Here is a 13,683-nt window from a genome sequence, read left to right on the forward strand (position 1 = left end):
CAATTCCTAACCATAATAAGCCAAATCACCTCTAAAACTTAAGCTGTCTTACAAAGGTTACAATCCCATTACACCAAAATATCCTGTAAATCGTATATTAAAGCCAAATCGAACCTACAATGTCCTCCCATTCCGACCAATCCAATCAATCCACCAACAAATCCTCACATCGCCGCGATTCCTCACTCCCAGAGGACCTTCAAAACCTCCTAGATAAAGAAGAGCTGTACTGGGATTTATATGGTGATTATGAGAATTCATGGACTACTACGTATGTTGAGCATCCTTTATATTTCTTACGATGTTAACATAATAGACGGACGAATAACGATCCGCCGATGGTTGTGGGAGATATGAGAAGGGAACAGCAGGATCAGAAGGGTCGGGTGCGGAATATGGAGATGGAGGGTGAAGAGAATCAGCACTAGTGTCTATTTGAAGTTTTCTGTGGGTTTAGTCTATAATAGGGTAGTTCTTGCGGTTTAGTTGAAATGTTGATTGACTTTGTCAATTGAAAGTGTTGTGCGTATGGGTATATACAGGAACGAATTGAGCATGGACATTTCATGACCGGCATGAAAGTGATGCAGTGCAATGCAATATATACAACAAAATGTTAAAGAACGGAAAAGCGCTAAGCAAACCCGACAAAAAATAGGTCAATACTCCAACCGATCATCATGAATCAACTCCACATCATATCTCTCATTACCCTTCCACACCTGACCCGGATCATTAAGTGAGGCCACAGTCGTGCGAAGCGAGGAGATCAACCCCGTCGGCCCACTGGCAATAACCCTTGTTGGACCGTGAACAGTGCGTTGAACGAAATCAGTCAAATCCGCCGGCACATCTGGGTGTACCGAGGTATCGGAATTGCCGGGACGCAAGCAATGCACAGAGAATGGACTATCCGACAGATGCGTTTCGTGAGAAACAGTAGACACAGGTCTCTTGATTTCAGAATCGGTGATATATTGTGGTGTGAAGGAGTTTCGAACATTGGCTCGGTCGTCTTCGCGGGTAACGTATACCCGGATCCGGAAGTGGGTGCATGCTTGTGCGGCGGTACGAAATATTTCCAATTCGTCGCTGAGCCATCGCATGTCTGACTTGCGGCGGACGATCCAGATGAGTTCTACTAGACTTCTCCGGGTGGAGAAGTATCGGTTCAAGACTATGGCTTGTAAGATGGGAAGGACGAATGTCACTCCTGTGCCGCCTGCGACACAGAAGAGGTTGATGTCGTCCGAGCAGTGTAGATCGTTGTCGACGATGGTTTGCCCGTATGGTCCAGAAAGAACGATGGATGTACTTGGTGGTTCTTCTGAATTTGATTCCTGGGGTTGACGGGCCATGTGAGCCAAATCCTTGGTTAAGCCGTTCTTCGCGCGGATGATGTAAGTATGCGACTGCTTCGACCCGCCAGGGACAGAGGACGGTGTCATGGGGTGCGATTGCCAGATACTAAGGCCGGGGAAACACAGGTAAAAATGTTGACCGATTTCCCAAGGACTATGGTCATGCTCGAAATCCAGACGGACGACGTCTCCGTCTTCATCGTTCGGAAAGGAGGTCATGCGAGCTTTGGGAATGTGCAGACCCCAGAAGGAGTAAGTTTCTGAAGCGTGCGGGCCGAAGTGCGTAAGGAAAGTGCGCAAGAGCCGGATGCCTCTATCAAGTAACCACACGACCAGAGAAGCGATCATCCAGCATGAAAGCTGCTTCCAGTGTCCCCAGCAAGCACCCACGTAAAGCATGGCGACAACATAATGTGCCTTGCGGAAGAACTCGTATCCAGTGAGTCGGATGGCCCATTTGGTGCTGAAGAAGACTAGGAATGACAGGAATATCATGGCCACGACGCCCCAGATTATGTATTCCTGAGCTATAAAAGCGTTCCATGTTGAGGGTTGTGGTTTGTACATCCTCCCCTCCATGAGGGTCCAGCCAAAGGTGTGAAGAGCAGATTGAAGGTAAATAATCCAGCCCAGCCAGCGATGAAGGAAGTTGAAGTGATGGTACGGTATTCCCGTACAGAGGGAAAGGAGGGATTCCCTAGTACACAGAAGCACGGCGAGAGGCGTTAAGGCATATGCGAGAACTCCAATTCGATCAGCCCACGGACCAATTCCGTTGGGAGTTGAAGTCAAATTAGTCCCCTTGACGGGGATGTACCATGTTTTGTAGACGATTCCGACAAAGCTAAAGATGACGAGATAACCGGCTAGAATGGCGAGGATGAGGATATTGAAACGAGTGGTGCGGCCGAATATAAAGGTCAAAGATTCTTGGACAAAATAGCGGTGGTATATCGAACCCAGTGATCTTCTCATGCGATAAAATGAGCTCTGTGATCTATGTTCAATTTCGCCCTCTTTCTGAACGCACGAGGACGTGGACTTCCGTGAGATGGGATTGCAGTAGTGGCCGATGAAGCAAAGCAATATAATTCCAAGAATGGTCGCCCAGAAAATAGCGCTATAGAGCACCGACAAATCATGACTATGATAGACCGTATCTAAATATGCACACTTTTCCACACCACTGGTACAGGGGAGTTGACGATTAAGGTATCCCCAGTGGTGTTCAACGCCGGGGCCACTATCCGGGATATCAGCATGGCGCGGGGAGAGCATCTCGAGAGATAGAACGAACGTTGCTGGACTCTGGAGAGGAGGAAGGAGAACATGTTGGATGGCTGCGGGGGATGTCCATATTAAAGTGTACCCACCGTCACGAAAAGTCGTTAAGACGCATACGTTAAAAAGTGGGCTGCCAAGGAGAAAATGTGCTCAAGTGCAATGCCAAGACCGTCATGGCCAGAACTATTTGATTTGCAGTTGTCTGGTAATGAGACAGTGGGCCACTTGGCCTGTGTCAAGTTTATAACTGTATGATTAATTGGGATTCATCGATTCTTGGGAGCACCTACAGCAAATGACTCGTATAAAGGCGAATCGCTTTCGGCTCTTGGCCTGACGAAACCGAATACTATCCCTGTGTAACACAGCTTGGCGCCATGCCGGAAGTTAATCTAATCGAAATCTGCTCAAATTGGATCAGACGGAGTACCCACCGTCCCGGTAGAAATGCGCCAATCGGCGCTATGGCCGCTTAGGGTTTTGCCGGAGACTGCCGGATTGGACAGGGTCATTTACCCGATGGTTCATTAATCATCTTGACACCTGAAGCACAAGGCTGAAAGCCTTTGTGTTCTTTATTCTCCATCGTTCGTTGATGTAGAAAGCTTCAAATATACAGCAATGAAGCTGCTATGATTGAAGAAACGCGCATGACTGCTTCTTAATAATCACATGATACACTTGATGTCGGAGAAAAGTTCGTTAAGACCTAAATGAAAGATATTTGCTACTTATGGGGAGCACACTGCATTAGAATAATAAGTGTAACGGACATAAGAAGTGCAATGTTCTCGGGTCCAAGGGTATTCCCTTTCAGAAACTTCTGAAATAACATTTAACCACAGCCACAGCATGAGAGAAAGTGATTACCACCTTATAGGCCCGATGTGGCCTTGAAGGTCCCTGGTGAGAGATGCTGCTTCAATTCTCTATAACAAGCTCCCGAGCCATCTCTGCGATCTCTTTCCACAATAGGTCGCAATCTTCGGATGGTTCGGTAGGCTTCTGAGAGGGCTTTTTGTAAACGACTCGACGCGAATTCTGATATAATTTCTGTCAGGTTTGCCGCGACCTGCGATATGTTCGAACGCTATGTACTCGTGCTCTTGAATCTTTTGAAACTCGCGCACCGTCACCCTTCCTGTCATATTGACCTGACTGTGCTGATGGTAAAGGGCACCCAGCCTGACACAGTGAATAATAAGCGCTGCAAGCCCGGTGGCCAAGCCTGTGGCTATTAAGGATCCTGTCTTCGCGTCTGATCCTCGGAGGTCTGGATCATCTTTTCTAAGCCCGATGTTATCTCCTGATAAGATAAAGTCGACTTGATTTCCGGCCTTTTGCCAGAGAGCTCCATCTTGTGTTGCTGCTCCAATCCTAAAATCCTTCTTTTTTTTTTTTTTTTTTTTTTTTTTTTTTTTTTTTTTAGAATCGTCACATTGGAAAAGAAAATGGGTGACTGACTGGTTATCCTGGTCTTTGTCGGGAGTAGAGCAGAATAAAAGGGCGCCTTTGTCAGATGCATTTTTCAATGCCTTCTGAGCTTGTCTATATCGCCGCTGTTGTTGCTATCCCGCTCAATCGTCTAGGACATGGAGATAATGTTGGCAATCATAAGTTAATTACCCAATTTACCCAATTCGCTGTTACATCAGTCCCAACGGAAAAAGAAAAGAAACAAAAACAATACTAGGGATCTTTCAATAACCATCAACTCACCCAACACTTTCCTGACGGCGTGTGGCGTCTCCCTCGTCAATACCTCGGTGGGTGTCTCTAGGATCAGCTAGAAGTTGAGACTGCTTTTGGATCTCGCGACGAAAGGTAATCTAGGTGAGTTCACAGTAGATACAGTCAGTAAATACCTATGTCGGCTAGTAATATTTCGGCAGGAGCATCTATGGATTCTTGGCCTCTCCTGACAAGAACCCCTTGTATTAGTTATGATTTATCTCGTATGGGAACTCGGCGCGAGTCCTCTACCTAACGGTATTGGTCATAACTTCCCCACTGGGGATATTTCTACTCCGTAGTGTAATCTTGGCGTGATGTTGATTAATCATGCATCTAAGACACGAGCAAGGGGTCATCTGGAATATGATTGGTTGCCTGGAAGATTGGCAGGATGTACCTTCTGGTGCTTGAGCTGTATCAGGCATCTCGAGTGCTAATAAACCTGCCATTGAGATCGAGTACTTGAGGTCTTTACACAGAATATCGAAAATCATCTATACCGACTCATACCTAATGTAATAATAGCAAATGGCAGTTTCATCTACTCGAGACACATAACCTCATCGCAGAAATTCACAGCCTTCGCAAGACTAGTAGTCAAACTTCTGTCCCACAATTTCCTCACTCAACTTCCATAGTCTTTCCGCCTCTACATGATCTCGACCCCAACAACGAATTTCGGCCGGTTCCATAAACTTGCAGTTCTCAAGATAACCGCCATTATTTTCTGAACCCCGGTTAGGATGATACAGATCAAGCCCGCATGTGACCGCTCACCTGAGATTGAATTGTGAAAACAGGCAAACACGTGTGTTGCCAAGCCCTGTGAGATAGATTTCCACTTAAACCCATCCCAGCACTGACGATTGCCTTGGATACGATCCCATTTGACTAATATTCCATGTCAGCTAAACAGACGATGACAGGCTAGGGCTTGAAGTAGTGGATTCTCACCTAGTGCCTTAACCGACTCGTCAACATCATGCCTCAGAATCTGTGTACTCACAACACCAGGATGTAGGCTAACCGATATGAGGCCTTTGGTACCAAGCTTCTGCGCAAGCGATACAGAAAACAGCATGTTCGCTGTCTTTGATTGGCCATAAGCCAGCCAAGGATCATACGTATTACCGTCCTGTTATGGCCAATTAGTCTTTGTTTTCACGTATTCCATCCCAGTGCATCCAACTTACGTCAAAGTTCCAGTCATCAAAACGAATAGGCCCTAGCCGGTGACCATCACTGGAGATATTGACAACCCGTGAGGATTTTCCCGGTGTTACCAACTTGCTCATAATCAAGTTCGTGAAGAGAAAATGGCCGATGTGGTTGATGCCGAATTGGCTTTCCACGCCATCTTGAGTCAGTGAGAAAGGTGGTGCCATTACCCCTGCATTATTAACCAGTACATCTATATGTTCCTCATATTCGAGAACCTCTTTTGCTGCCTCTCGGATTTGGACTTGGGAGCCTAGATCCAGGTGCAGGATACGGGTCTTCACGGAAGGGTTGATAATCGAGATCTCCGTCGCTGTTTGCTGAGCTTTCGTTACATCACGCGCGGCGAGAATGATAAGGGACGGTGCGTAATTTGCAATCGCTGTCGCGAAGCCGGCACCAAGACTTCCAAGAGTAACACCGGTCACAAGGATAGTTTTGTTGGCAATGGATGCACGGCAATCATTTGCCACCTCTTCAGCTGTGGTTGGGGCGTTATATTGAGGCATCATTGTATATTGAGCGTTGTGAATATATTAGTGTAGAGTCCGAGTCAGAGGTTAGCCATATGCCTTTTATATCTCCCAGTTCTTCATTACAGGACCAACAGTAAGCAATGTACTATATCGGACTTATCGTAAATACGCTCTAAGACTTGAGACCTTCCGAATTGTCGGTTATTGTCTTTTCACAAGCTGCGTAGAATATGTGTATAGAATCAGGGATATGACATAATGTAGACGATCTATTACCGCTTTGGGCCGAATTATTGTTCGACCTGCAACCGAATCGAGTTAGACTGATCGGAGTTACAGCGTGACAGCTCCGACCCTAACCAACATCTTTGCCATCTCATTCCTTCTGTTATTATGTTCATTAGATGAGACACTTTTATTCCTTAAGATGGATAATGGACCTAGTGAGGTAGTGTTCACGACAACGTCATCACCGATTGAATCGGGTGTTGTATTTCGCTATGGTCAAGGCTCGGTCAAGGTCCCCGCTCCCCGCAAGAGGGGGCGGCCGATAGGATGTAAGCAACTCGTCTTGTATACTAGAACTACCAAGTTAGATGCTGACTTGTTTAACCAGCAACTAAGAGAAGAAAAACTGGAAATGATGTGGATGAGCCGGAACGGAAAGATCATGAAAGATTTCAATTTATCAATCTGGGTAGTAATTCGGCCAACATCGATCGTGATACCCGGAAATATATTAGAAAGAGGGTGATGCTCAACCACACACACACCAACCAGAAGCGCAAACAGCTCTCCACTGAACGTACAAAAGAAAAGACAAGCACCGCGACAGGACTTTCCCCAGAAGTGATGCCCTCGCAATTTGGCCGTGTGGACCCCTTCGACACGCTACCGATTCAATTTGAGCCATATATGCATGATCTACTCTCCTTGTGTAGGCTTATTGTTCTTAGTCTTGCTGAAAATATGTAATAGCTGACCTTTACTGAAAGATATTACTACTATTTGGGAGACGCTCTACTCGATCGAGAAGAGGAGTGGCTGCAACCCAATGGTTAATTATTGGTTACCATTGGCATTCAATGACCCGGCTTTGCTGCATAGCCTAATAGGATGTGCTGCATCGTTTTTGGTGACAGCTAACCAGCTTTGCGGATATCCATTCTTTGTTAAACACTTGAATGAAGCTATAGCCATCGTCAACCAGAGAATGGCAGATTCGACTATTTCGGTATCTGATGAAACCTTGGTCGTCGTTGCTAGCATCGCTATGATCAAGGTGTGTTGTAGGAACGTTCAAATCCTAGGCTTTACATTATTATTGACATCCAAGTAGAAGATGCTAGGATACCACGATGAATGGAATGTTCATATGCAAGGCTTAAAAAGCCTTGTCGACTTACGAGGCGGTTTAGACAACCTAAATGACAAACCGCTTATCCAGAGTAAACTTTATCGGTAAGATTCGCTGTAAAGATATTATTCATGTTACAACTGACATTCTCTATTTCTTAGTGCCGACCTATGCGGCTCGGTAGATGCTGCGCAAAGCCCTTATTTCAGCGCACGCTACCAGGGTAACTGCGGGTCAGGATCTCAGACATACCACCTTGGTCATGGATTTTGGGAACTAGATCGACTCTTGAATCTTGACATCCTGCTCAAAGAGTCAATCTGCAATCTACAATATGTCACAAAGACCCTCTCCACCATAAAGAATAAAAACCACCAGGCCGAGGCAGCGCAGGTCCGATTCTGGATTACTTCAACGCAATACCGCCTCCTATCGACTAGGTATGGGAACTCAAGGACTCCTCGGCTACAAGCCCTGGAGATATGCCGGCTTTCTCTCTTGCTCTTTACAGTCTCTATTTGCAATGAGTTTCCACAGGGTGTTCCAATATGTGATATGCTTATCACTCAACTTAAAGGGCTATTGGACGATGATGCAGCATGCATGTGGCTTACTCCGAAATTCAGGCTGTGGGTGTTGTCTATTGTAGCATCGCCTGAGACGGGGAATAGCCTGAAAAGTTGGTGCCTTGCTTCTGTATCGGAAGCTATTTCTACGATGTGTATCCGCCGAGAGGAGGACTTCACTCAATTGTTGGCGACCTTTCTTCATGACCCTGACTCGCATGCGATGTCCTGTCGAATACTCTGGGATGAAGTAACTTCATGAATAACAGCTCCAAATGCGGGAAACTTTCTAAGACTCAATATAACAAACATGAGGTTTCATATTTGTTTTGTCCTAGTTCTTGCAGGTCTGGGCTTTCTATGTAAAGTACTACACCTTTGTGGAATCATAGCACTAATTAATAGGCATTGTTCACATGCACATATTAGGAATATTTGTACTACATCAAGGCTGCGAGGGCTATAAAGACCTTCTCATATTTGTGGAATATCTATCTTCTATTTCATTGTCCATGCTACTTATAGATGTGCTAGAGTTTGTGCAAGGTTGTGGCTTTGATTTCCGCATCTGGGCAGGCGGACGGCAGTGAGGAGAGCGAAACCGAAACCTAAACCTACGACCGTGTAGCTGACTACAGGAAATTAAGAGGATGCCCTATTCTTGAGGGTTGCCCGCCCGACTCAGGGGGTGTCATTCATCGCCTGGGGTGGGCCGCCGGTTCCTTGGGAGTGTGTTGGTGGTGACCACATCATACAAACCCACGCCTTATTTTTTGTCGCTTACAGCGCTGGCCTCCTTCACCTGTGCGATGTAGAGTATTGTGGAATATGGCGAGTTGTATGAAAGATGTAAAAACGGCCTCATTCAGGTGAACTCTAGGTACCACATTGGTATACAACAAAGCGTCATGTCCGGTGAATAATGAGGTCTTTATTTTCTATCTAGGTGGCGTTGAGGCGTTATTTATACTGCCTCTGAAACAAAAGTTCGCATACAAAGGAATAGGAGACAAAGCGATGAGGCTCTAGGTCTACATAGGCAGCTTCAACAGTATATAATGTTGACCAGATTTTATGGTTGGGGGCACGACCGAATGCCTAAGGTATTTTGGCCGAGTGGCGACACGCTTGACGTATAACCATGCTGACACGGGTAGAGGATGACGACCACTTCCATTTCTTTAACTTTCCGTATTACATCTCTATTCACGATGCCGCGCTACATATCTCATGCTTCTCCTTTGGAGGATGGATCTGGCGACGCTCTAGAGGGCTTACTTACTGATCTTTCATTGACAGATGCTCGTGAGACAGGTACGGTTGAAAAGGGATCTAGTGCGTTCAACCCGTTTTTGGCACTCCTCTCCCCAGCGCCGGTGACGGGTCCGATCGAGAAAAATACTGGTGGCTTCAATCCCTTTTTACCATACTTAGTCGCCAGTGCTGGGGAACCCAATCCAGAACAAACGATTGAGAAACTGACGCGGGATGTGATTCCGCAGCAGCTTGCCGAACTCCAGAAACCGCGGCGATTCATACTCAACGAGACCGATGATCTCTACCTTCAAGGCCGGCGATTCCAGAAGAAATGGGGAATTTCAGAGGAGGGCTTCAACAATTGGAAATCATTATTGTTGGGCTGGGTCGAATTCCCAGCTATCTTGTTGCTCAACCCTAGCCCGTGGGATCACTTGCCGTTTGACGAGATGGTGGACGAATCACCGACGCTCTCCTGGCTGCAAAAGACGCTGAAAGAGCTACAGCTCCAACTCGAAGACGTAATAATCCTTGACACTTTCCCAATGCTTCGGGACAAGCTCGGAGACGATACTTTGAGACAGATGGGGCCGGCAAGGCGGGACGAGCTGGCGCGGGAATCGTTCGCTCTCACGAGGGCGAGTCTCGCATTGATCCAGCCGCGGGTGCTGGTCTCGTGCCAGTGCTGCACAAGGCCGGGGAATGATCGGTGGGGATTTTTCAACAACGACGAGCTGGCGGAGCAACTCTGCTCATCAGGGGTGAGGGCGCGATCAAGGCAAGTGCGGGAGTTAGATTTGAGTGGACATAAGATGCACGTGGTGCAAGGGATGCATCCACAGTATGTTATGGAGCGAGAGCCGACTCAGAAAGAGGTACTGGTGGAACTGTTCACGCAGGTGTTCCGGCCATTCGGGATGTGGCAGTCAAGGCGGGCGGCCATGCAGCAGCAGCTCCGCGATGCGGGAGCAGTACTGTTGGGACTAGTGATGCTGTTGCAGCAGCAGATGAAGCTTTACGGACAACTTTGTGCACAGTCAGGGAGTGGAGTGGAGGGCCCACTGGCAGCTGAACATGTGGAGGAACTTAGAAAGCAGCTGGCCGAGTGGGAGGACGGGAATAAGCTTAAGAGAAAGGAAGGTTAAAGGACTCTTCCTTGTGGACTGTGATTTCGGAATTTTATTGTTGGCACAAAAGCCCTATGTTTATGGAGGTAGTAATTGGTCTTTCCCTCATTCTAGTGGCTAGTTTTTGCGTACCTGCAGAAGTCTGGTTCGCTTCGAATTTCGAACCAAGAGGTCTGCTCATGATGTTATTATACAAAGGCTCAGTTCAAATAATGAAGCTGGCTGTGACCATCGTCCCTGGGCTCTTATTCACAGCATATAGTAAGTGCCAAGCAACAATAATGCAACGCGTCATCTTACATTTCTCTATCCATACATTTCTTCGACTCTGCTTGATTATCCACTCCCCCTAGCTTCTCAGCTCAGCCCAGGGTATGGAAGAAATACCCGGTTTGTCATACCAACAGAATCATTCAGAGACAAGAGCTCTGCAATTAATCCATCACCAACTTAGAACGCATAGTATCAAGGTAGAATTTCAACAGATTTTGATGTGGTTGCGACTGAGCGCCACGAGGAGCGCCATCCGCCGCGTACGAAAACAGGAACATGGGAACCCTAAACAGATTTTACGCCATTAATCCACGATTGTTATAAAGACTGGCCTCTTGAGATACAGTTGTTATACAATGTGTATTTTTAGTCTCGTTTCCTAGACCTTCCGCAATAGCCAAGCAACACAAAACCAGAAGCATGGGTACAACCACGGACGGCACCAAAAGTGGACATTTCATGCCCATCACATATGTGTACCACCCTATACTGGACGTTGGAACTTCCTTCGATGCAAACCTTTTCAAATTTCTCCAACATCCAGACGAAGGAGTCGGCGGACCTGGATGCTACTCGAACTTCATTGTCTTGTACCCTTCCGAATTATCGATATATTGGCCTAGCTACTTGCCCTGCTGTAGACAGAGAAAGCACTGGAAAATGGCAGAAAGAATGACCAGGGAACTGCTAGATGCTATATACGAGGACTCGTGTCGAGAAACTCGAGATGATGGAGTAATGCCCCCGGAGCTACAAGACATGTCATCGGAAGTTAGGATGCGCAAGGAGACAGAGCTCATAGCTACATCAGTCAAGTCCGCTGCATATATGTATCCAAACGCGAGTCCAGTACGCGCGGGGATATCAAGTCAGTCCATGCTGCTTGTTTTTCTTCATGACGGTGAGCGACATAGGCATATCTTCTATGCATAGGATATCTGGCCTTAACATTCGGATAAAATAGATGTTGTGGAAACTTCTCCGTTGGACGCTGTAAGTCAGATTGTCGTGCTTGATTGCACTGTTTATTCAGGTTAATCTTAAGGGATCCACAATCACCGATGCTATATTCGCTACATATGAGCCGAAGACGGGCATCGCGCAGAGCCGTCGCGAGGCGCTGGGAGGTTTCTTGACAGCAATGATTGAAGAAGACCCGAGCTTGGGAAAGAGACTTCTCTCTAGTATATTTACCTGGCTCAATCATACAAAGGGGTATGGGTCAATCTCACCAGCAATCTTTGAGTCGTTGAGAAATTATCTAGAGTTTCGATCGGATGATATTGCATGTGAGTACGTAAACCCGGAGTATGTCCACTCTGACAGAAGATAGATAACATTCATTAGATTTATTATAGCACAAGCTTTATTTGCTTGTAACATTCACCTCTCCGAGATGGAAATACAAGTATTCAACAATGTGGTCCGGATATATGTGACTCATATCTCTCTCACGAATGATCTTTACTCCTTCGAAAGGGAAAGGGAAGAGTACGAGCGAACCGACGGACTGCTCATCAACGCAATCGGGGTGATACGCAAGGTATACCAGGTCTCTCCGGTAGTGGCGAAGCAGCTTCCTTGGGGTTTCATTTTGGACACGGAGTGTGCGTTTTCCGGGGAGTTTAAAAAGCTAATATCGTCCGGCCTCTTGAACAGTGCTCAGATCCGATTTGTAAAGGCGTTGGCTGAATGTCTTGCCGGGCAGATCTTTTACTCGATCTCATCTGGCCGTTACGGAGGTGATAAGGCTGCAAGGGTGATTTCTACGTGACTGCATTATGTTCTCCACGCACCGTGGGGCTAGTTCATTGTATTCACGATTCTACCTGGATATTCATCGACCTAGGTTGCACGGCTGGGTTATAGGTGAAAGACTGTCGATTTGGTGCGAAATCAATAAAGTTGATAGATAGATCGTTGTCATATGTACTTGGGTAGTATGGAAGAAATATGCTATGATATCATCCCGGTCACTGTCCCAACCCTTGTCACATATGACCGCATAGCTATACCTTAACCCAGATTAACTTCCGGGAGGCGCACTTAAAACGAACAGCCGAGCAGCCCGAGCATCATAATGAACTCAATTATACCCATCCATCCATGACGTCAGTTCCATTCTGACATAAATAGATCGCAAACTCCTCCCGACAAGCAAAAGGGCAATTACTTATTATCACCAAGGAATAGTAAGACTCCTAGAATAGCAATCACAATGGTCAAAGATAAGAACACCGTTATCGAGTACACTGCCCTTCTCTCTCAGCCCTAATCCCGAGCTAACTCACATCCAGGGAATTCAACGACCTGGTCAACATGACCCCAAACGAACTCCGCAACTGGCTCAAAGAAGAACAGTCGCAGTCTTCCGGGTGGAGTGGTGAATCTGGAGAGACAATTGGGCATGAAAGGTCTCATCTACTCACACCCCTCTTACAATCTTTGTATGAAAAACTAACAAAGCACAGCGGTCGCAAGATCGTCGATATCCTCGAACACAACCCATCCAAGGATCCAGAGGGATACTCGGACCAGGACATCGACCACATGCGACGGGTAGTGTCGTATTGTAAGCGGCATTTGGCACAAGAGGAGAAAGCCAAGCAGGATCCCAACAGTAAGAGCCACCGGTCGTTGAAGAACTGGGGACACGATCCCTTCAAGTCATGATTCTAGACGGGTATATATGTAGCACGCAGTGCTGTGTATGCATCTGAAACATGTAGAATAATCGTTACGTTTATAGTCGTTATCACATTATTATCTTCTAAATCGTCTGCCGCCATAGTCGCATGTTGCACCCTTACTCTGGCAATGACTCGGCGTAGGATTTCCAAGACCGCAAGAATATTGACGCAATAACTACTAAACTATCTCTTGGTGTGTGGTTCTCTGTAAGATCGAGAGTAATGGTCGGTTCACCGAAGGGAGTTGTTACTTCCACGCTTCGGCGGCCATCAAACGCCTACACAACCAGTATCGACGCGAAAACCGGGCTCCGAAGGGAGCACCAGTGGGAACACAGCC

At 46.7% G+C, this 13,683-nt stretch overlaps 6 protein-coding genes across 6 annotated transcripts; 4 read left to right on the plus strand and 2 right to left on the minus strand.

Annotated features, from left to right (window-relative positions):
• Positions 1–659: 659 nt before the first annotated feature.
• AO090103000367 (ferric reductase family protein) lies at positions 660–2,639 on the minus strand (the record flags this gene model as incomplete). Its single annotated transcript, XM_001826883.1, has 1 exon — positions 660–2,639. One exon carries the CDS (start codon positions 2,637–2,639, stop codon positions 660–662), a length of 1,980 nt encoding a protein of 659 aa, XP_001826935.1.
• An 880-nt stretch (positions 2,640–3,519) lies between these two features.
• Positions 3,520–6,106, minus strand: AO090103000366 (uncharacterized protein; the record flags this gene model as incomplete). The annotated part of the gene is made up of 4 exons (XM_023233312.1): positions 3,520–3,717; positions 4,880–4,920; positions 5,334–5,514; positions 5,573–6,106. 4 exons carry the CDS (start codon positions 6,104–6,106, stop codon positions 3,520–3,522), a joined length of 954 nt encoding a protein of 317 aa, XP_023093931.1.
• A 394-nt stretch (positions 6,107–6,500) lies between these two features.
• On the plus strand, positions 6,501–7,412 carry AO090103000365 (uncharacterized protein; the record flags this gene model as incomplete). The annotated part of the gene is made up of 3 exons (XM_001826881.3): positions 6,501–6,630; positions 6,690–7,010; positions 7,069–7,412. The coding sequence occupies 3 exons, from the start codon at positions 6,501–6,503 to the stop codon at positions 7,410–7,412; spliced, it is 795 nt and encodes a 264-aa protein (XP_001826933.3).
• A 1,795-nt stretch (positions 7,413–9,207) lies between these two features.
• Positions 9,208–10,398, plus strand: AO090103000364 (uncharacterized protein; the record flags this gene model as incomplete). Its single annotated transcript, XM_001826880.1, has 1 exon — positions 9,208–10,398. The coding sequence occupies one exon, from the start codon at positions 9,208–9,210 to the stop codon at positions 10,396–10,398; it is 1,191 nt and encodes a 396-aa protein (XP_001826932.1).
• Positions 10,399–11,073: 675 nt separating this feature from the next.
• On the plus strand, positions 11,074–12,427 carry AO090103000363 (terpene synthase family protein; the record flags this gene model as incomplete). Its single annotated transcript, XM_023233314.1, has 4 exons — positions 11,074–11,554; positions 11,618–11,646; positions 11,687–11,946; positions 12,001–12,427. 4 exons carry the CDS (start codon positions 11,074–11,076, stop codon positions 12,425–12,427), a joined length of 1,197 nt encoding a protein of 398 aa, XP_023093930.1.
• Positions 12,428–12,871: 444 nt separating this feature from the next.
• AO090103000362 (DUF3140 domain-containing protein) lies at positions 12,872–13,326 on the plus strand (the record flags this gene model as incomplete). Its single annotated transcript, XM_023233315.1, has 2 exons — positions 12,872–12,900; positions 12,951–13,326. The coding sequence occupies 2 exons, from the start codon at positions 12,872–12,874 to the stop codon at positions 13,324–13,326; spliced, it is 405 nt and encodes a 134-aa protein (XP_023093929.1).
• Positions 13,327–13,683: the final 357 nt, after the last annotated feature.

This window comes from Aspergillus oryzae, chromosome 8, assembly GCF_000184455.2.
Source record: "Aspergillus oryzae RIB40 DNA, chromosome 8".
In the NCBI taxonomy this organism is placed as follows: domain Eukaryota; kingdom Fungi; phylum Ascomycota; class Eurotiomycetes; order Eurotiales; family Aspergillaceae; genus Aspergillus; species Aspergillus oryzae.